General features: G+C 30.5%; 1 protein-coding gene across 1 annotated transcript in view; it reads right to left on the bottom strand.

Moving 5' to 3' along the window:
- Nucleotides 1-489: 489 nt before the first annotated feature.
- Nucleotides 490-22564, bottom strand: part of CaBP1 (Protein disulfide-isomerase A6 homolog CaBP1) — a 48953-nt gene continuing 26878 nt past the window's right edge. The window contains exons 6-8 of the mRNA XM_075363347.1: nt 11995-12152; nt 6760-6918; nt 490-4888 (exon numbers count right to left, since the gene is read on the bottom strand). Of these exons, the coding sequence (XP_075219462.1) occupies nt 4723-4888; nt 6760-6918; nt 11995-12152 (483 nt within the window). The 3' untranslated portion in view covers nt 490-4722. The remainder of the gene's footprint in view (nt 4889-6759; nt 6919-11994; nt 12153-22564) is intronic.

The following is a 22564-nucleotide window of genomic DNA, read 5'->3' on the forward strand; positions in this document are numbered from 1 at the left end:
TGAAAATTGCCTTGGGAGTCAAGCTGTTACATTACAAAATTTAAGATAAAATTTTGATTTGATACAGCATTCTTGGAATAAACCAAATAAAATGTTTATTACAACATGATCTGTTAATTTTTTAATCTAAAGTAGTTATATCCTATTTATAAAATAATTTTTATAATGGATCCTAAAATTCATTTTCACTACATTAATAAAAATAAAATAAAAACTACTTTTTGGATACAAATTAAATGCAGAAGGTACTGTCTATTTTAATAATTTTATAAGGTACTGCATTTATTTATTTAATTTAAACTCATAATAAAATTATTAGTTTTAAGAAAATATGTCAATGTACAATTAATCAAATTCAAAATAATTTTACTATATATATGAACTGAATTGACAATTATAGTAACAAAAAAAAAAAAAAATGCTAAAATACTGATCAATAGATTCTTAGGAGAATGTAGAGGCTTAAAATAACTAACTTTAAACCAAGAATAATATTAATGAAATTTATTTAATCATTCATTAATTAATTCACATACAAAATTACTGTTTTTTTTAAATTTAATTAATTATTATTCCAAAAATTACAATTGATCACATATTTACAATTAAATATTAACAGAGAAAAAACTTACATAAGTGTAAGAAAAATACTGCAAACAGAATTGAAGAAAATCATAATTAAATATTAAACTAGAGAAAGTAAATACCACTTCCAGTTTAGAAAACTGTTTCAGCAAAAGAATTGAATTATATTCACCAATGTGAAATGTTATAAGAACAATTTTAAGAATCCATTTTTTTATAAAGTAACATGTGGAATGGACAACTAATTTAGAAAATTTTGTAGCAAAGGGATGTCTTTTATTTCCTATACGGTGCTGCGATCTAGCGAAGGAAAAAAGAACTACTTCCTGAAACAACTGTTTTGTTTATAAGCCAAGGGCCACAACAGTCATTATGTGTACCTCTGTCTTCCAAGAAAATGTGTAAGGTTAAATGAAGTGTCCTTAGTTGCTGCCTACATTCCAATCGAGATTATTATTTTTGAAGAGCTTTTTACTTTTATACAATTATGAAATAAATTATTTGTTTAGTAAAGAGAATGATATCACATGAAGAAATCACCAACCAATATCTTCCTTGGAGGTTGGTAAAACCTTTTACTGTATTATGTTATAAATGTACTTTAATATTAATAACTATATATATATATATATATATATAAACTATTAAAGTAAAAAGCATTAATACTTTTTTATATAGATATTAGTCAATATATATGCTGAAATTAAGATAGCCAATGAAAAAAAATAATATGAAAATGACTTTGTTCAACATATTCTTTAAAACTGTTTCATCATTGTACTTTCTACAACACACACAATTTGAATTGTTAATTTTATTTCTATTTTGTTACGGATGATACTGACAATGACATCCAACTGAAAAATTTCTAATAATAAAGACAAAGCAGATGAACAAAGTTCACCTCCAAAATAAAAAAAAGATGTCATGGGCCAGACCACCCTGGCAGGGAAAAATTAAAAGGGTGCATCTGGATGAAGACCCAGCCTCAAAAGCATGAAATGAAGGAAAGCTTTATGTAGACAGGTAAAGCCTGTGAGGGGAAAAAGTTAGACCATTCAATCAAATCTGCTGCTTTCAGTGTAATAAAAACTTTTCTGAGGAAAAACGCAATATAATTTTTAATGATGTTTGGAGCCTTGGTAACTGAGAGTTAGTCTTCATTTTTTTCTGTTGTAGTAAATGATTCTATTAAGAAAGATTAGAATGCTGTTAAGAGTAAATCTGCTTCCTGTCATTTTTTTTTATCAGATACCAAAGTATGAAAGAAATTTTTTTTGAAAACTCTTGATATTTCCAACAAGCACATCACCAGCATTATAAAACAAAAAAATTCAACGACTGGATTGCCTTGAGATAATCACGGAAGCAAAACACCAAAAAACAAACAAAATGAGTGAACAAAATATCAGAGTTTGTGAAAGAACATATAAGACAATTTCCAAAATATACAAGCCACTACTCTATATATATATATATATATATATATGAAAACTTTGCCATGACAGAAATAAGGAACCAATAAAAGAAAACCTTACAGACACATGTTTAACACATCATTCAATCTAAGTTTCCACAAACCAAGTACAGATACTTGTAAATGTGCGACAGGTTAAAAAACATAATTGAGCATAGAAATCATGATGCCTAACAGGCTACGCCAGTAGACAAAGAGTTGTACCTCAAAAAGGCAGAGAGTGCAAGAAATGAAATTAATAAAATTAAGGACGTGGTAAAAAATGATCATATCTATATGGGTATTTGCTTAAATATGCAAAAATTCAATTTTCAAAATTTAAGCCAGCCTAATCCCAAATTAAAAATACTTTTATTTTGGCTGTCCTAGGCACTTCTAGGCTGTCAGTATGCACTTATTACAATGGTACATTTATTGCTATAGTTGGCGGCTATATAACCATCTAACTTTGAACTTGATTTTCTCAAAATAAGGTTTTTGTCACTTGTACCCATTGGTTTTTCAGCCCCTCACATTAAAAACAATAAATTAATTATAACTGAATTCTTATTGAATAAGAATTATTTCTATTAACTTTATTTTATTAATTAAAAATTAAGGGTCTCTGTGTGAATCCACTGAGGGCCAAAACTACAATAAAAGTATTCTGAAAAACCTTCTCACAAGATGTTAAGTAACGCTGTTAAAGCATGCAAAGACACACATCCAAGAATTAACAGTTTTAAAAGTACATACCAGGAGTATCACAAGAATGCGTGTGGATGTTAGTTTTGGTATTTAGTGAAACGGGAAGTGGAATGTGGTGTTCAGTGCATCATTACTATTGCTTTTCTTGTGTATACGTTTTTATTATAAGTTTTGGGTATATTCCATTTGTTTGCAGAGTGCTTGTTTAATATTTTATAGTAATTTGTATATAATTTTCCAACAGAAAATTATCAAATGTTTATGTAATTTATGAGGAAATTTATAGAGCTGTACAGGAATAATATATGCCTCAAAGATAAATTTAGGTGAATATAGCAACGCAATATTAAGAACATATGAAAAAAGCAGAAGGGTTGAAAAGTCTGGTGCTGGAACAAGAAAATGTGTGTATGACTGTCCTTATGGTATTTTTGATTTATTGAAATTCAAACATGATTAAACAATGAGGTAAAGTAAATTAAACACTGAGATAGTTACAAAGGCTATTATATGCTATTATATTAAATGCTTTTGCAGGAACAGCTATCTACATGATGTATGTTGCTTAATTAGATAACATTTCAAAATCTTCAGTTATTTGTAAACAGTTTCAATAATCATCAGGCTTATTTTCTTTCAATTCTCTGACTGAATTCTTTTCTCTATATTATTAACCAATCTTTATTTGGTGAAATTAAAACTCAATGGAAGTGCACATTCTCGACATTCACAATTGTACATTCTTCATTTGTCAAAAGTATGTGTATGTACCTTCCCTTGTAGAAGAATTTTTAAATCTAGATGGGTGAATAAAGTATGAAGTGAAGATTTTTAAGGCAAACTTGATGAGTTTGTGGAAGAATCTTGAAAAAATGCAGATTGATGAGCCTCATATTAAAGTCTTAATATTGGTCATAGGCTTAATTTTAAGGCCCTTATATTAAAGTTTAATTATAAAGAAGGTAAATGTTAGAATACAAAAACAATAACTGAGGCTGTAGAAAATATGTTGATGTTTATGTGTTTAGGGCAGAATAGAAAGGTATAACACGCATTACACTATAATAAAATGGTAATTACCTTTATTAAATGTAATCCACTGCCTACTGAAAGGATTTAAAATCCCTTCATTATTTATTTGGCCCCTAGTGGATATGTAGATTATGACAACTAAAATAATAATATAATAAATTATTTATCCTGCAAACAGGTCAATTTTCGTATTCTAAATTAGTTTTTATTTGATTAAAAAAAAAATTAATATGATATTGAATTACAGCAGAATATTTTAATAATAGCAAACATGGTTACTCAGAACACATTAAAGAAATACCTGAAATACTTATTCCTGACTCAGTTGAGTGATGTAAAAATAATAAGTTATCCAATAGCAAATTTAATAGTTATAATAAAAAAAACCACATCAAAATATACTTGTATGACAAAAAAACAACTTATACAAACATAAATTATACTACAAAAGAAAAATTACTGTTTTGGGGATATAAAAACATATTCAAGACCAATATGATAAAAATTATCATCAAGACTGGGTGTTGTCTGTACCTATCAATTAAATAGCAATAAAATAATTTTTTCTAAGCAAAACAAGAGAATCCACTATTTTGTTGAAGGTTCTACTTAAAATAAAGTAGGCTGACAATCAGGGCTATATAAAACAATTAAAAAAAAAAAATTCATACATTTATCACTAACAGATTTAATTTTTGTTTTATCTAATTTTATTTTGTAAATTATGATATTTAAGACTGTCACTGTTTCTATTAAACAGAGACTTACCTTATTAATCACAAAAAAATATGAGATACAGATTTTCTTAATCAGTCTTAAACATTAACTTAAGTTTCATAAAATAATTAAGAATTGTTTATTATCCTTTTTTAAAATTAAATTATACTATTGACAACTGATTACTCATCAATTATTTTAATTTTATATGATCTAAAATTATGTTAAAGTTCATCTTTAGGCAAATCATCAAGATCAACATCAGATAAATCAATATCTTCATCGACAGGTAGTTCTCCGTCCTTTCCATCCCATGGATCAACAGACTCTATTTTTGGTAAAGCAGCTCCTTTAACAGGTGCTGTAGAACCTCTGCCGAAAGACAAATCCCTGCAGACATAAATATATTTTTTTATTATAGTTCTACTCTTTTTTTGACCAAAAATTCAGATAAGAACTTATAAGAAATGATACGTACTTCATTATACAATAATGAAGTGATACACTTCATTAATACAAATTCCAATTTTATGTACAAGATTACAGACATAGAATAAACCATGCTGCAACAATACTTTTGTATTCCACAAGTACCTAGAAAAAATTTAAACCAAAAATGCAATTTTTGGTTTTAATGTAAATGTTATTTTTATAATTATTAAGATTTAGAATTTATTTTTAACTTTTCAAAGTTACATTATGGCAAAGATTGAAAGTTACATTATGACATATATTGAAAGTGATAAAAATATAAAAGTTCTACAACAGTTTCAGTTGTTTATGATAAGAGTGGTTACTTTTAGTATTCATTATCACATAAATTTTTTATCATTAAAAAATAATACAGGAATTTATCATTTCCCTCTAATTTAATTATAGGAATTTTAAATCATTAAAACCCGAGGAATCAAGTCAATTTTGCTTATTTTACAGGAGAATACAAAGAAAGAATGCTATCACTTTTTTTTAGCTGCATGATTTGTATTCTCATTCTAAAAATAAATTTATTTTTTTTTTATTACCCAGTTTAAAAAAAAATATAACATAGTTATCTATGTTTCATCTACGACATCTACATGTCTCGTTTCTAACAAAACTCTTGACAGTTTTGTCACACACTTGCCGAGGACAAAATCTAAACAAAAATAAGTATATTAAGATCTTGTTAAGCTGTATAGTAAATGTTGAAAATTCCAAAAATTGATCACTGTATCTTTAAGCCCAGACATTTCACAAATTGAACAGATAAAATGGAAATAGAAATTGACGTAGTGCAAGAGCACCATGTCAATTTGATTACTATACAATGATGATATATTACTTAAGAAAGTATATGTTTTCATTTTATTTTAATAAAATCTTCCCTGGATCAGATGGCATATCTGAGTATCATCAGATACTGTATCAAATTTTGTATTCAGGTTCAGAAACCCCAAATTTTTTCATGATAAAATTGCCTCAACTGTTTGACCAACCATTTCTACAACAGTTTCAATGAAAACATTTCTTTTGAGGTTTCAAAAATTTAAAACAGCTATAAAACTTAAACTGCTATAAATTTAAAACAGCTATAAAGTTATTAAGTTGTCAACTTTGAAGATTTAATTATTTACTTAAAAAATGTTAGGTTAATTATTTATTATGAAGCAACACAATTTTTTATCTAAATTCAATAATCCAAATTTTAAATTTAATTGTGATTTACTACTAATAGTTTAGTTTAAGAAATCTTGGTAAAAGTTCAAACTGATCAAGAGAGCTTATATCTTTTCTGACTGGATAGTTAAAATGATATATAAAAATTAAACATGGATAGCCAACTATAAAGCTAACAAAAATGAAATTAATGAAACAAAGGTGTATGTATTATGTGGCATTATCAAGAGTATAAGCTTTTGTCCAAACTTAATTTTAAAGATATAGCTAAAGATAAAAAATGCATAGAAATGTATAAATGCTAAATCATTTTAAGCTGAATGTATCATTATTATATGTACATATTTCTAATCTGGATAACTCATGAATCATTTATCTGCAAGTTTTCTTTAAATAAGAAAGGAATACCTATGATTTCACATAGTAAAATCTGTAGTACTACAGCTTTTTATCAGTATGAACCAAATTTCAAACCCTCCAAAAGTTAGATTTTTTAATCTACAAGCATGCATTACAAACCACATTAAACAGTCTGCTGAAACACACAGTATGTAAGTGACCATTCTACTACTTCACTGTAACTACAAAAAAAAATTAATAATTACCTTAAAAATTCATTGATGCCATCATACGAGAATGATCCTCTTAAAATAGAATACTTCATCTTTTTTGCATTAAGAACAGCCATAGCTGGGTATCCAAAACCACCAATTTCTAACATTTGCTCTAATTCTGGGTATACCCCAGCTTCAGTCCAAACCCACCTATAATTAAACATGCACAATATTTTTAATAAAATAATATTTAAATGAATAATATTAAAAAATAATTTCATCAAATTTTAACGCTGGGATATTTGAAATTATTGAAAATTTTTAAATAAATATGTATGTCTTTATTTTCAACAAATATTTATTGTTTAAATGATGCTAACTGATCTGACGGATAACGAATGTAATCACAATCATAAAAATCATCCTGCTGGAGTGTATGTTTTATTTACTAAACCCATTAACTAACTTCAAATGATGTAAAAATACAAATAGGTTAATAAACCATTACATAACATTATAGAAAGCTAACACATTTAATTTTATTGTATTGCATGTTAATAGCAGTGGTATCTTTTTTCCTGTTTAGCCTCTGGGAATCAGTCAGGTATTACTTCAGAGAATGAATGAGGATGATATGTATGAGCGTAAGTGAAGTGTAATCTTGTACAGTCTCAGGTCGACCATTCCTTAGATGTGTGGTTAAGTTTTATTAATTGCAGGATGGATTCATTTTCTTACAATAAAAAATAAAAATTGTTTCTAATTTTGCCCTTTAGATTATGTTAATTCAAATTTTTGTAGAATTAATTCTGAGTGAGAAACTGTCAAACAATTTTTCATTAACTAGGAGAAACCAGAGCTCTTGAAAGTTAAAAAAAAAATATTTTTATCAACATCTCCATTTTCTGTCCTTTCAAATTAAGATACATTTTACACCTGCATATCAATATGCAATTAGAAAGAAATAAAAGTGAAATTCAATCTGTGAACAAAATGTTTGGTTCACTAAAGTTAAGGTTTCCATTCTTCACCACCTGCTTTCTTTTAAATGATTCCAGCATTATAGAAAATAAAACAGAAATTTAAAATACAAAACTGATATTGACATGTGTATGTAAAACCATAGTGTCTAAATCATTCTCTTAAGGATGGTTTAAAATGAAATCCCAATATATATTTTCATAAAATTTCATATTTAGTAATTACACTGAATTTTTATTTTCTGTTTATGTTAAAAACATTCATCTAAAGAATCCATGTTCATTTTTATTTCAGATTGCATGCTCAGAAACTTAATTACCAATTCATCTGTCAAATCTCTATTACTTCTTTCCTATGTAGCTTTTTTAAACTACTCATATTCTTTGTAGTTAAGATCAGGTACCTGCAAGTAACTTTATATACGCTATCCATTAATTTACCATGATTCTATAACGTTTTGTTTGATTACACACACTTCTGACAGTGTTTTTAATGTATGTTTTGCTCTTACTTTCTCAATCTGGAATCTAATCTAACTGTTGTATTTTTGTTATTTTCAGGGTCTCAATACCTTAATTTCAGCGGTTCTCCAATGAAAGAATTAATCAACTTAATAATACTGTTAATCATTTTATAAGCATTTCATCCTCTTGGACATAAAAACAATCCTTAATGATTAAAAAGGAAGCCCAATTTTTTTTCACAATTAAGTTGTGTCAGCTTGAATTCTAAATACTATCACAATTAATTCACAAATATACTGGAACTATAAAATCAACTCTTAATCCAGTTTCATTCTTTTAGCATTGTTTTAAAAGGGAACAAGATGTACATGTTTTCAAAGAATGTTGCAATTATCTTGGCTGAATGTCAAGTTTCTATCAACATGTTCAGATAATACACAAAGATTAGGGAATATAATTTTATCTTATTAATACTTGTAGGGGTGTATTCCCTGCGCTATATCTAGCTGCAAGTAATAGGGTGCATCCCTAGGTTGCATATATGGAAAAAACCATTAGAATTATATTAGCTGAATAAGTAATTACAGAAAAGACTGGCAATGTGTACAATATGGTAAAGTACTGTCGAAGGAGGGAGAGAATATCTAAAAAAATGGTGTAAAGCCAATAAAGTGGATATGCAAGAAGTGGTTACCTGTAAATAAACCAACATACTCTTTACAGCTTTGAGAAGCAGACAGCAGTACTATAATGCTACTGTAATGGGTGATTATGTGTGAAGAGGCCACAGAGAAAATTTCTGAAAGGGGTGCCAGTCCTTTCAGTAGGCAGTGACTACTGACAGCTGATATGATATAGTCCGAATAATGAACCTAGATCTTGTTTACTTTAGATCTAGATTACCATACAGCTGAAAGTTAAAGCTGCATTATGAGAAAATGTTTTTGCTTAATCCTTTTCTTTTTCATTAGATGCTTGCTTATGTGACTTCTTAAACAAAAAGGTAAAATGTTCTCTGATTGGATTTCTGGGTCAAGAGAAGGTCATTAGAGAATATAAGAGTCATGATAATTGAGGCTGTAGATAAACATGTTAACATACAACAGTAGGGACCGGAGAACAGCATTAAATCAGTCAATTGATTGATAACTCCACAAATATAAGGATCCAGCATAAAGGAACTTCCTAAAATAAAATGAGTATCACTGAATAAAATATTCCTTACTAATTTCACTATTACTTCTCAATTGGAGCAAGATATATCGGTTTTAGAAAAATCAGTTTACACTGCTAAGGTGCATGAGAAACTGTCCTCTTGGCAGGAGCTAACTATCTTAGGGAACATAGATGGTAGTTTTCAAGTTTCCAGCTCTTCAGGTCTTGCAACGATTTTCAAGCACTTTTCTTCCCCATAGACATATTAAACATAATATGTTTAACATAACAAAACCGTTAAATACTAAATTTAATATATACAATTATAATTATACCAAATTTCAGTTCTATAGCTATCTCAGAGATGGGATAACTGGTGACTGAGCAACTCTGTAATGTTATTTTCCTTAAACTGTTCACATCCACCTTAGACACTAGTGAAAAAGATCCTTCTGTAGTGGTAGCTTATTTCTCAAGCAAGATAAATCATACTTTTATTACAGAATGAATAAGCCATTTCATTTTTTATTATTTATTACAAATCAGTTAGATACTGCCATAAAAAAATTACTGTGAGAAAACAAAACCATTTTCATTCAGGGGAGATGGCAAAGTGATGAATTTAAATTTTTATTTTACCAGAAATAACTTTAAATATAAATATGCAACTTCAGAACATCAATTTTTATCATTTCACAAGGTAGTTATTCTTTTTTATTACTGCATATTAATTCTTTATCTAATAAAATTTTCATACCAACTCTGATATTTTCAATCATTTTAGTTAATACAATTTTTATTAAGTGAAGCAATATTTGCAAAAAAAATGGTGAAAGATGATATACATGATCAGTTCAACTAAGCACTATATTTAATTTCTCCATCAGAAATGGATTCTAAGAAAATGGACAAGTCTAAAAAAATCCTAGTAATGTAGCATTGTTATCTATATCTTCTGCTTTATCTAGACATGGTTTTTTCCTCGTTCTTGCCTGTTTAATCATAATTTGGATTCAGAAACTTTTTAAACAATCTTTCTCTGGATTTAATAATGTACCAATAACATTTTAACTAATTACAACTCAAAAGTATTTTGCAACTTTTAGCTCATTTACTTATTATTAAATGTTAAAAAAGCATTAGAGCTTTAAATAAATCATTCTTTGGAACTCTTGACCACATGGAAAAATTGCAAAAATGAGAAATACTTCTTTTTACTAACCATTTTTCTAATTTTCTCAACAAATTGAATTAAATGACATGAATTTTCAAAAATATGATTGCTTACCATTTTTTATAAGGGGGCAGACAGGAGATTAAAATTTATTACAGTTCCTCCTATTGGATGTCTCAATATTATCTTCATACAAACACAAAATAAAATTTCACTAATTTAATAAGTAGATAAACTTTAAAAATTTATATATAAATAATAAGGAATAAATGTGCAAAAATAAGATTATATTTTATTAAAATAATTAATTATTAAATCGTATAAAAAAAAGATTACATTATCATAAAAAAAAAATTATTAAATTATATTTTATTAAATTAAATAATCTATGTTTTTATTATAAATACAATAAAAATTAAATAAATATATATAAATAGTCTGTCTATATGTATGCATGAGTTTGTAAATATACAAAACATTTCCCAAATTGCTTCATACAGTAATTTAAAATAGCAATCAATAAAGAAATTATTGGTTTTTATGCTGACAGCACTTATGATGTCATGATATAGCTGCATCATATCTTTTCTGTTTTGCATACAACAATACTATAACTCTGTTTCCAGTAGTTTATGCACCAGTGAAAAATAGCAGCAATGAACAGTATAAAAATATGAGATTTTGCTAATAAAATCATTATAGAGATGTTAATGCCTTTGAACAAGCATATGGGAAATTGGTGGTTTACGATTGGGATAAATGTTAGGTGGTAGTGAATATCTATCTATCTATCTATCTACTAGAAAACAATGAGCATGATTTGAACATGCACTGAATTTGTCAATACATCATTTTAAAAATGTTGTCTGCAGATCAGAAAGAAATGTACATGAGAATGGCAGGAGACCTCATACTATAGGTGAGCAATATCATAACAGGAAGATCATGACTGAAGATGAGAAAGGTTGTTTTTTGTATGATTCACAGACAAAATGGAAATCAACATCTTCACTGTAGTCAGAAATTTCTTTTGAATAATAGTCTAAGGAAAAGTTATGCTGTAGTGTTTTTTTATTTTATTTATTTATAGGGTATTGTTCATGTGAATTCATTCCTGATGGGCAGATAGTGAATGAGGAAATGTACATCAATATAATTAATTGCTTATGGGATGCAAGAAAAAAGAAGCTTCCTGAAAATAGATAACAAAGAATTGAATTCTTTCTTGCAATACATCAGCACATTAATCCATATTTGTCAAAAAATACCTCGCAGAACACAATGTAATTACTTTGAAGCATCCATCATGCACTTCCAACTTGGCAACAGCTGATTTTTACCTGTTCCCTCACTTGAAAAATGCTCTGTTGGGTAAAAGATACAAGAATGCCAATGATGTGATGTTTTAAAAAATTTAAAACCCTTTTTTAAAACTCAGTAAAAAAAAGTTATTTAAACTATTGTTTTTAATATTTAATAAATACATAAAATCCAATAAAACCTGGTACTCACCCCCACATCTTTTTCTTAAATTTATCTCCAAGTGAAGTTAATATTTTAATGTAGCTGTTCCTACAACCAGACTGACAATCTAATATATGAGGTAATACAGACACCACACATAACGGGTGTTCTTCACATGCTTCTTTCAGGATACCATTATTCACAATCTGCAATAAAACATAATTAAAACAATAGGAATGAATATAATAAAAGGACTGAAAAAGAAAATGTAATTAAAGCAAACACAAAAACAAGATTCAGTTGTGGGTGTACACAGAATGTTTATAAAAACCGTTTAGATGATGGTCCCCACATAGATACAGAAAAAACAGGAATGGTTTAATCATATAGAGCTGAAGAAAATGACACCTTGTGTATTCAAATTTGTTCAAAAATAACAAAGTTAAAGCAAAAATTCTTGAAGCGAGTCATCTAGATTACAAAACCAATTTTCATTTCCTCCCAAGTAAAACTACATAATTCTACACAATCTCAACTGGAATAATTTATTATTTATTGTTATCATGTAATAAATTATAAAATTTAATAATATTCAAAATTTTGCAATAAAATAGTTTATTATTACTGAAATCATTAAAATAAAATAATAAATATTAATATTGAAAAATAATTTGCATTACATGTTTTTCATTTTTTTTTTTCAATTAAAATTTATTTAACGATAATAAATTATTTTATCAAATTGTTCCGTTCCATGTTGAGTCGGTTGGCACTGCACTCTAGCAGCTACTAGCGCTGGCTGGTGAGTTAATTTAATATGACTAGTCTACATTAGAGACCCACCCAGTGCGGTTACATTATTCATTTCGTCAGCATGGACAATTAGTGTTAGTTATATTCTACATCAGGATCCCACACAGTGCAGTCATGTTTTCATTTCAGTCCAGAGGACTCATAGTTTCTTGATAATATTCAAGTTCAATTATGACTAAAGTGTCATACATTCTTAAGTTTAATGTAACTATTGTAATTCAATTAAAATGTCAAGAGTGACAACAAATTAAATTAACGATTCAAGAACATAGTGTTGCTTCATTTTATCATCTACCATCTCATCAAAAAGAAATACAGTCCACACTAGCTCTAAATTCTACCACATCTTTTTATGGTACTCTGTGCCGGATAGTTAAGTCGATGGATCTACCATATCTATTTATGATCCACCGTAGGATCAAGTGGATTGAGGTGTCACCAAATAGGAGGGCATGATCATCAAGTAGCAGAATTCGCAAGGCAGGATTTGTAAGGCCGGATCAAGCGGTATTTATAATTTTATTTATAAGCGGTGTTAAATAACATTACTTAATTTTTCATAGGAACTGTGAATATTAATGTTTATCAGACAGTGCACATTCAGGAGTACAAAGGGCATTAGTATAAAATGCGTAAAATTCAATACATTTTGAATAACTTGTAACATTCACGACACGCATAAGATTATAACAATAGTTGTTTTATATGCAAATTACCAAACAGTGAATTTTCAATAATAGTTATAATAGTTCAGTCTTAATAGTTCCAACACATTGAAGTTCACAAAAATTATTATTGAACTTCAATGTGTTGGAACTATACTGGGTTACATACGCATACCTATACTGGGTTACATACCCGATATGATGTCATATCGGGTATACATTAGAAAAACAACTTTATCAACTTAACTTCTGATCATTGAAAACAAGTTAATAATATCTCTATCAATACCAAAGTTTAAGACAAAATCGAATTTAAAGATTTAATTAAGAAACAAGGTATTGTGAAAAACTGCAGAGCAAAATTAAAATTAATCTTTAATAATTTTAATTCCGAATCAGACGATTATGATCTGTTCACTATAAAATTCAATAAACTATTAGAATACAAAAAAACATTTTTTGAAGTTCAATCTGAAATAGAATTGCATAAAGATGCAGCATTGATATGAAAATATCTTCGATAAATTTAAATTAAAACAAAAACCTAGAAAATCTTTTCAAAATTTCAAATGCAATTGTGTCAAACAAAATAATTGATAAACCCAATCAAGTTACATTAAAACCTCTACAAATTGAGCCCTTTCACGGTGATGTGAGAGAGCATGGCATAAATTTTTTGATATTTTTAATAGTTTAGGCCATAACCACAAGGAATTTTCCGATGTTGAAAAATTTTATTATCTTACAAATTTCTTAAGAGGTAATGCTTTAGATGTAATAAAAAATTTATCAGTAACATTTGAAAATTTTGAAACTGCCATAAACTTACTTAAAGCTTGTTATGACAACAAACGACTAATTGTAGCTAAACATGCCATGAAAATTATTAATTTTAAACCATTAAAAAAGAAAAATTCTGAATATTTATATTTATTCATTGATCAAATTCAAATATTAATGCATTGAAGAATCTAAATATTGATTATTTAGAATTTATTACTCAAAATTTAAATACTTTAAGACTGGGAAAAAATGGAAAATAATGAATTTCCAAGGTTAGAACAACTCATTTCTTTCTTAGAATGTAAGCGTTAACTACTTGAATCCACAGACACGATTCAATGTAATGAAAAGCCACAGCCATCTAATATAGGTTTTAGCAGCAAAAAATATGATTATTCAAAACCTAGTTCTAGTAAAAACGTATTTTATGTAAATAATTCCATTATTACATTATGTAAAACTAGCAACCATCCATTGTAATGATGTAATAAATATTTAAGTTATAATGTTAATGAAAGAAAAAATTTTATATTTCATAAATAATTATGTCTTAATTGTTTAAGTAAACAGCACATTGTAAAATTGTAAATGTACGAAATGCTAACAGAAGCATCATATGCTAATTCATTTAGATAAAACGCTGCAAGAGCCAACAATTAAATCTTCTAATCCGAATCAAGCTCCTTTGACTAATAGTTCATATTTTACTTTAATACAGAACCTAAAAAGTCTGTTTTACTCGCAACAGATGTAGTTAACGTTAAAGATAAAAAAAGGAATTTAATCCAAGCCAGGGTCTTACTTGATTCCGCTTCGATGATTTCATTTTGTACTGAAAGGTTTGCTGCTAAACTTGGGCTGCAGACCAAACCTGTTTTAATGCCGATCAGAGGTATTAGTAATGTTGTCACTAAATCTAAGTTAAGTGTTGATTTAAATATTAATTCTAGATATGAAGATTTTAATTTTAATTTGAAATGTCATGTACTGCCATCTATTACAGGTCTGTTACCTAATGATTTTGTAAACGTAACTGACTGGGAAATTCCTTCTCAACTTTTTCTTGCCAATCCTCATTTTAATATTCATGGGCAAATTGACATTATCCTAGGAGCTCAATATTATCTTTCTCTACTTAAACCTGTTCAATTAACTCATAATTCCAATCATACCATATTTCAAGAAACTCGTCTTAGTTTCACAGTTTCTGGTCAAATCCCTACTAAACCTAGCAAGCAGAAAAACAATTCAAATTCAATATCACTTCTTGTTAGTAATGAACAGCTTTCCTCTCAATTAGAATCATTTTGGAGATCTGAAGAGATAAAAGGTCATTTACCAACCAAAGAGGAATCTTTCTGCGAAAAACATTTAGTTGAAAATACCTTTCATGATCAACAAGGTAGATTTGTTGTGTCTCTTCCTCGTAAGGAAAATTGTACTTTAGGAGATTCGTTTGCAAATGCCAAACATCTTTTCATTTTATTATAGCATAGATTTAAGAAAAATCCTAAACTTAAAGAAGATTACTTCCATTTCTTGAAGGAATGTCAAGAATTAGATCACATGCAACCTGTAGATTCATCTCAGTCAAAGGCCCCATCTGAAACCTTTTATTTGCCCCACCACACAGCATTTCGTGAATCTTCCACCACTACCAAAACAAGAGTAGTATTTGACGGTAGTGCAAAAACATCAAACAGCCAATCACTCAATTCAATTCTTGCTACATGTCCAGTAGTACAAGATTTATTTTCGATTATAATTTATTTTAGAACCCACAGCTATGTGCTATCAGGCGATATTCCAAAGATGTATTGAGAAATTTGTATCAATCCTCGACATTTTCCATTGCAAAGTATCCTCTGGTACAATAATAATAACTCATCAGTCATTCCACACTACTTACAAATAGTTACTTATGGTTTAGCACCTTCAAGTTTTCTAGCCACAATATGTTTGATTGAAATTTCCAATCAAAATGAAGCCTCTTTTCCTCAAGCTTGCCAAGTAATTAAGTAAGATTTTTATGTCAATGATCTGCTCACTGGTTGTGACAACATCGATCAGTTGAAACAATTATACAATGATGTTTTGTTATTGCTCGGATTTTCACTACATAAATGCCATTCTAATGTTCCAGATATGTTTGACAATTCTGATTCTCTCATCAAATTACATAAGGATGAGAATATCAAGACACTTGGATTATTTTGGAATCCTCAAGGTGATGATTTCATTTATCAATTCAAACCAAAAGATAATAATACTTCTTACACTAAACATTCTGTTTTATCAATTGTTTCTTCATTGTTCGATCCTTTGGGTCTACTTGCTCCTACAATCGTTCCATCTAAGGTGTACATCCAAGAGTTATGGTGCGCTAGCCTTCAATGGGATGAAGTTCTTCCCACTCCGTTAGCAGAAAAATAGAATTTTCTGTATTTTCAACTCAAATCTTCAAGTAATTTTAGGATTCCTAGATTAGTTAAAATTAGTTTCAGTAAGAGTTATCAATTAAATGGATTTTGTGATGCAAGTAGTAGGCGAATACGGTGCTTTCCTTTTTATCAGATCTGTTGATAGCAATGAACATATTGAAACCCACTTATTGTGTTCAAAATCTAGAGTTGCTCCAGTCAAGCAAATCTCTATTCATATGTTAAGAGCTGAATGCAGCTCTTTTATTATCTCGTTTATTCAATAAGGTTAAGTGTATTTTAGGTATAAGATTCGATTCAATCCACTTTTGGTCGGATTCTCAAGTGGTACTTTACTGGTTGTCATCGCTTTCTAATCAATGGAAGATATTCTTCATCGCAAATAGAGTTTGCGAAATTCAAGAGCTAACTAAGTAATGGTTATGGAAGCACATTCCTTCAAGGGTAACCCCGCAGACATTCTGTCACATGGTTCCATGCCGGATGCTTTAACCTCGTCACAACTCTGGTGGAATGGTCCATCTATTCTGAAGGAAGAGGAAAACACCTGGCCATCCAATTCGCCTACATTTGTATTATTCTGCCAGATTCGCTCAGGAAGAGAAGAAGTCTAGCAAAACTAATGTGCTTTCAGCTGCTCATCAAACTACAGAAGCTATAGAACAATCAAAATCATTTCCTTCTTCACACGAGCATTAAATATATTTCACATTGTCGTCACTTCATTTATAATTTAAAAAATAAAAATAATCGTATATTGTCAGATCTTTCTTCGGAAGAAATCAATTCCACGTTGTCAATACCTCTCCGGCATGGTGGGCGGCATACATCTGATCCTACTTCACTTACTCTTGGACATTTTTTAATTTTCGCTCCTTTAACTTCCTTACCTGACCCTGATTTCTCAGGCATTAATGTAATTATTTTACTCTCTGTTTGTATATTGAGTTTCATTTCATGTAATGTATCATGAAACTATAATTGGTAGGCAGTGTGTTCCATTCCATGTTGAGTCGGTTGGTGCTGCACTCTAGCAGCTACTAGCGCTGGCCGGCGAGTTAATTTAATATGACTTTTCTTTTTCCTGTTTAGCCTCCGGTAGTTACCGTTCAGACAATAGTTCAGAGGATGAGTGAGGATGATATGTATGAATGTAAATGAAGTGTAGTCCTGTACAGTCTCAGTTCGACCATTCCTGAGATGTGTGGTTAATTGAAACCCAACCACCAAAGAACACCAGTATCCACGACATAGTATTCAAATCCGTGTAAATATATCTGACTTTACTAGGACTTGAACGCTGGAACTCTCGGTTTCCAAATCAGCTGATTTGGGAATACGCGTTCACCACTAGACCAAACCGGTGGGTTTTAATTTAATATGACTATTCTACGTTAAGAGCCCCCCCCCCCCCCAATGCAGTCGCGTTTTCATTTCAGTCCAAGAGGAATCATAGTTTCTTGATAATGTTCAAGTTCAATTATGTCTAAAGTGTCATACATTCTTAAGTTTAATGTAACTATTGTAATACAATTAAAATGTCAAGGGTGACAACAAATTAAATATAATGATTCAAGAAGAACATAGCGTTGCTTCATTTCATCATCTACCATCTCATCAAAAAGAAATACAGTCCACAGTAGCTCTAAATTCTATCACAGATAATAAACACTAATAAAACAAACTACAATAGCTGATCAAAATGGTGGCTCTCATTTAATGCATTACATGCAACAATGCAAGGTGTCTGATGAATCCTCTCAATCCCATTTAGAATTCTTGTGCACAATTCTTCTATGGTATCCAATGAGGTGTTGTATACAAGGGTCTTTAAATGGCCCCATCAGAAAACGTCAGAAAGACTTTGCAGGCCATGAAATTGGACCTCCTCGAACAATCCATATGTTTGGATATGCTTCTTTTAGGTGATTCAAATTTGTAATCTGTAATGAGCCAGAGTCCAATCCAAAGATAATTACACTTTGTTACATGTATTTAGTGGCAAATCTTCAGACTAAAAGCAGAAAATCAGTTGTCGAGAAATGAAAAATCTTTCACCATTGAGCATTTCAGATAAAAAGCAGACAAATAAGTGTTCATCCAGAATACCAGCCCATATGTTTACAGAAAACTGATATTGATGATCATCACAGTTCTCTGAAATGGAAAGAGGGTTTCAACTGACCACATGTGCATGTTGTGGTCAATCTTGTAAATTTGGCTTCATCAGTAGAGAAAATATCATTCAAAAAATTTGGATTAGTAAATTTTCAGATAAACCATTGGTACAACTGAACACTGCGAGTATAATTTTGAGGTAAAATAGCTTGTACCCACTTATAGTAATAGGCAAGGAAATGCTTTTCATGAAAAACTTTCAAACTGTTCCATTACTAAGATTGAACTCTCTAATACTTTTTTTGGGGCAGTTAGATATTTTATCTAACACATCCTCCTCGAATTCAGATGTACAAATTGAATATGGTTGTCCTGATTTATCATGTTTTTCAAGTTTGTCTTTGAGCTATGTTTGAATGGATGAAAACACTGTGTGAGATCATAAATTAAATGCATATCAGCCAGTTCTAAGTAGTACAAATATGATTCACGTTACCTGCCACAGGAAATAAGGTTGGGGTCATTCCATGCCAAATCAACAAGGTGGATAGCCATTCACAACTCAACCGACTAGGATTTTCATTAAATTTGGTATGAATTAACTGTTGATAAGAGTTATGAGAAAATACTAAATTCCAAATCTCTACCATTAACCATTTTGTTTTTAGACCTCTTCAAATTTGCTGGAAAATGGCAAATTTTGACTTGCAGCAATAGTGTTAGATCAATATAACGTTTGTTTTGTTATTTAATTATGGTAAATGATAAACATGGACTTATTTTAAAGCTTATTTGATGCTCTTTCATACAATACACAACAAGCCTATGTTTACATAAGTCTTTACTTCAAGCCTTTGACTTTTGACCTTGAATTTCAGAAAAAACAATCTTCAATTTTTTAAGAAAAATATATTTTGTTCATCATTGTATTATAAAATATTGCCTTGTATTAGCAATTTACACTAATGTAAGCCATTATCCACTTAATTCTTTTTAATTAAATTTATTCTTTTTGTGAATCTAAACTTATACTAATGTTAAAATTGAGTTTTAATTTTTTTTTAATTTAGGCTAATGGCAACTAATCACCCACCACCACCTCATTCTCCCTCCTCTGGTTGGTCAAGACTTGACGTGCTCAACATCACCATTGTGAGGGCGGTACAAATGCTGTTAACAATAGGTGGGGCGGGGCGCACCCCCCCATCCCCCCCGGTAACGATTTCCCACCTCACATCTCCAAGGCAATCTTGGAAAAGCACCAGCTGAGGAGGAGATATCGCCTCAACCTGTCCTCCGATGACAAGCGGGCATTTTACAGACAAACGAACAGGGTGAAAGTACTGCTGATAAAATATTGCAAAGAATCTTTGAGAGATTACCTCGTCTCGATATCTGACATCTCTTCAATGTCCAGGTTGAATAAACTGCTACGTGAAGGAAAGAAGTCTCACCACCTGGTGCTGGGATGACAAGTTTGACTGGGCAGAGGTCTTCGTGGATACCCTGGGCCAGTTCACCAGTTCACTCCAAACCCCACCACCGGCCCGAACAACGACCATGCAACTAAGGTGAAGTCTTTGTCTTTCCTTGTGGACTACTTCACTCAGGTAGAGAATGCCCCCCCGCAAAATAGACCACTTCACTGAAGCGGAAGTGACTGCGGCTATCAAAGCCACAAGCCCCGATAAGTGCCCAGGATCAAGGCCTGAGCATACTGGAACATTCCCCCCCTCTTATGGCCACCCTTTTCATGCCCATTTTGTATGCAGGGTATTTTTCAGAATGCTGGAAAACAGCATGGTTTGGTATGCCTGCCCAAACTGGGGAAAAATTTATATCCCCCCGGAATTACAGGCTGATCTCCTTATTACCTGCATTGTCAAAGTTGGATTTAGTGGAGCCGTGGCTTCATATGTGAAGAATCAGGGTCTACAGGGAAAAGTCCATGGCTGTGCTATTCACATGCTCTGGCCAGACAGCTGGAAATCTCAGGGGTAAAAATACCCTTTGAGACAAAAGTTAAGTATCTGGGAGTGGTCCTGGATAAACAGCTTACCTCAGAGAACATATAAAATATGTGACCCAGAGGGCAAAGGCCACCAGGGTTTCACTCAGTGCTAAATCAAGCCAGCCCCATTCCGCTGGCAACTAAGATAATCATATACAGACGCTACGTCTTGCCAATTCTGACATATGCTTACCCGGCTCTGTTGTGCATCATATTCTAGAAAAAGGTGGAGGCCGTCCAAAACGTAGCACTGCAGATGATTTTCAAAGCGCTGTGGTTTGTCAGAAACGCCACACTTTGCTACAATGTGGACATAAAAACCGTATCAGAAGTGGGTATAGCACAGGCCCGGATTATTCGGGAGAGTGGCTGTGTCCAAGCACAGCCATCTCAGGGACATTTGCCGAGAGGACCCTACACCACAAGGTGAGAGGAAAAGGCCTCACGCCATGTTAGATGAACCACCATGAAAAGGCAGGATGTGGGTTTGTATATGATAAACCAGACCAGCAGCCTCTACATCAGGTGAGCCAACAGGGACTCCCAAAAATGATTGTGGGACTTTAAAAAAGAAAGAGGTCATTAAAAAGAGATATGCGTGTAAAGTCTCATATTGCACGTAAAGCTGTTACAGCTCATAAGTATGGAAATACAATTTTTTTTTTTTTAACCAAAATTAAATCAATTTTATTTATCCAATTTCAGTGTCATACAATATAGCAGAACTAGAAAATATAATCTAACCCCTAACTAGGGCTTACCAAATAATTAAACATTTAATTGTGATGCATTTTATTTAAAATGTAAAATAAAATAAGAAATACTTGAACCAATATTAATTTAATCTACACCATTATGACTGGCCAACTGTTCCTTGATTTTGAACCCAGTGATTCATATTTATGATTAAGAAATAATTCAATGAATCTCTGGCTTTTGTTTACACCTTTTTTATTGTAATGAATAGAACATTGATAAATATGTATAATCTCCTGCATGTACATGTTTACTCTATGAATGCTAAATTTGGACTGACTCTCAACAATATAAAAGATTATAATAAGTAAAATAAACATCAGCTGGTGACTGAATTGTAACAACTTCATATATTAAGGAGTAAGAAGAAGGCAGTTCAGTAATTAATAAAGAAATGATTTGAATATGAACGATAATATCCTACAATAGTATAGATATACATAAAATCTAATATCCTAAGGAGTGCTTAATAATAAACGAACATATGGTTTTGTTGTTTTATGCTCTGCAAGTGTCCTCAACAGGAAATAGGTAAGACGCTGCTACCTGGCGGGACCCTTTTCATTGTCTTCGGTCAAGTTAGTGGAACCTTTTAAACCTTTAATTCAAAATCCATTGACTTGGTATTATGTTGATCCCAACCTAATTTAATATTCACTATTAATAATGCAAATATATCTTACCTGATCAATGTTAACTACTAGTAGATCACTTAATTATTCAAAATGATAAATTAAATAAATTGTTAACTTTCAACTTTTATTGAAAACATCTGACTCTAAGCCCATACTATCCTGAGTAATATTTTTTAACATTATTAGGGTTTTTTGTGCACACACGCTAGCAGTTTTTTAAGAGCAATTTTACCCCCTTCAAAAAAAAAAATAAATTTTATAAAACTTTAATATGTAGGTAGGTTGAAATATGAGAGGTTTGTCATATTGTCCTTAATGTGGTCTGTTATATATTTCTTGCAATATAGAACATGCCTCCTTTTTATGTCTTGTTTCTGGTGAACCAGCACAATGAAG

The sequence above is a fragment of the Lycorma delicatula genome, chromosome 1, assembly GCF_047948215.1.
Source record: "Lycorma delicatula isolate Av1 chromosome 1, ASM4794821v1, whole genome shotgun sequence".
NCBI classification, from domain to species: domain Eukaryota; kingdom Metazoa; phylum Arthropoda; class Insecta; order Hemiptera; family Fulgoridae; genus Lycorma; species Lycorma delicatula.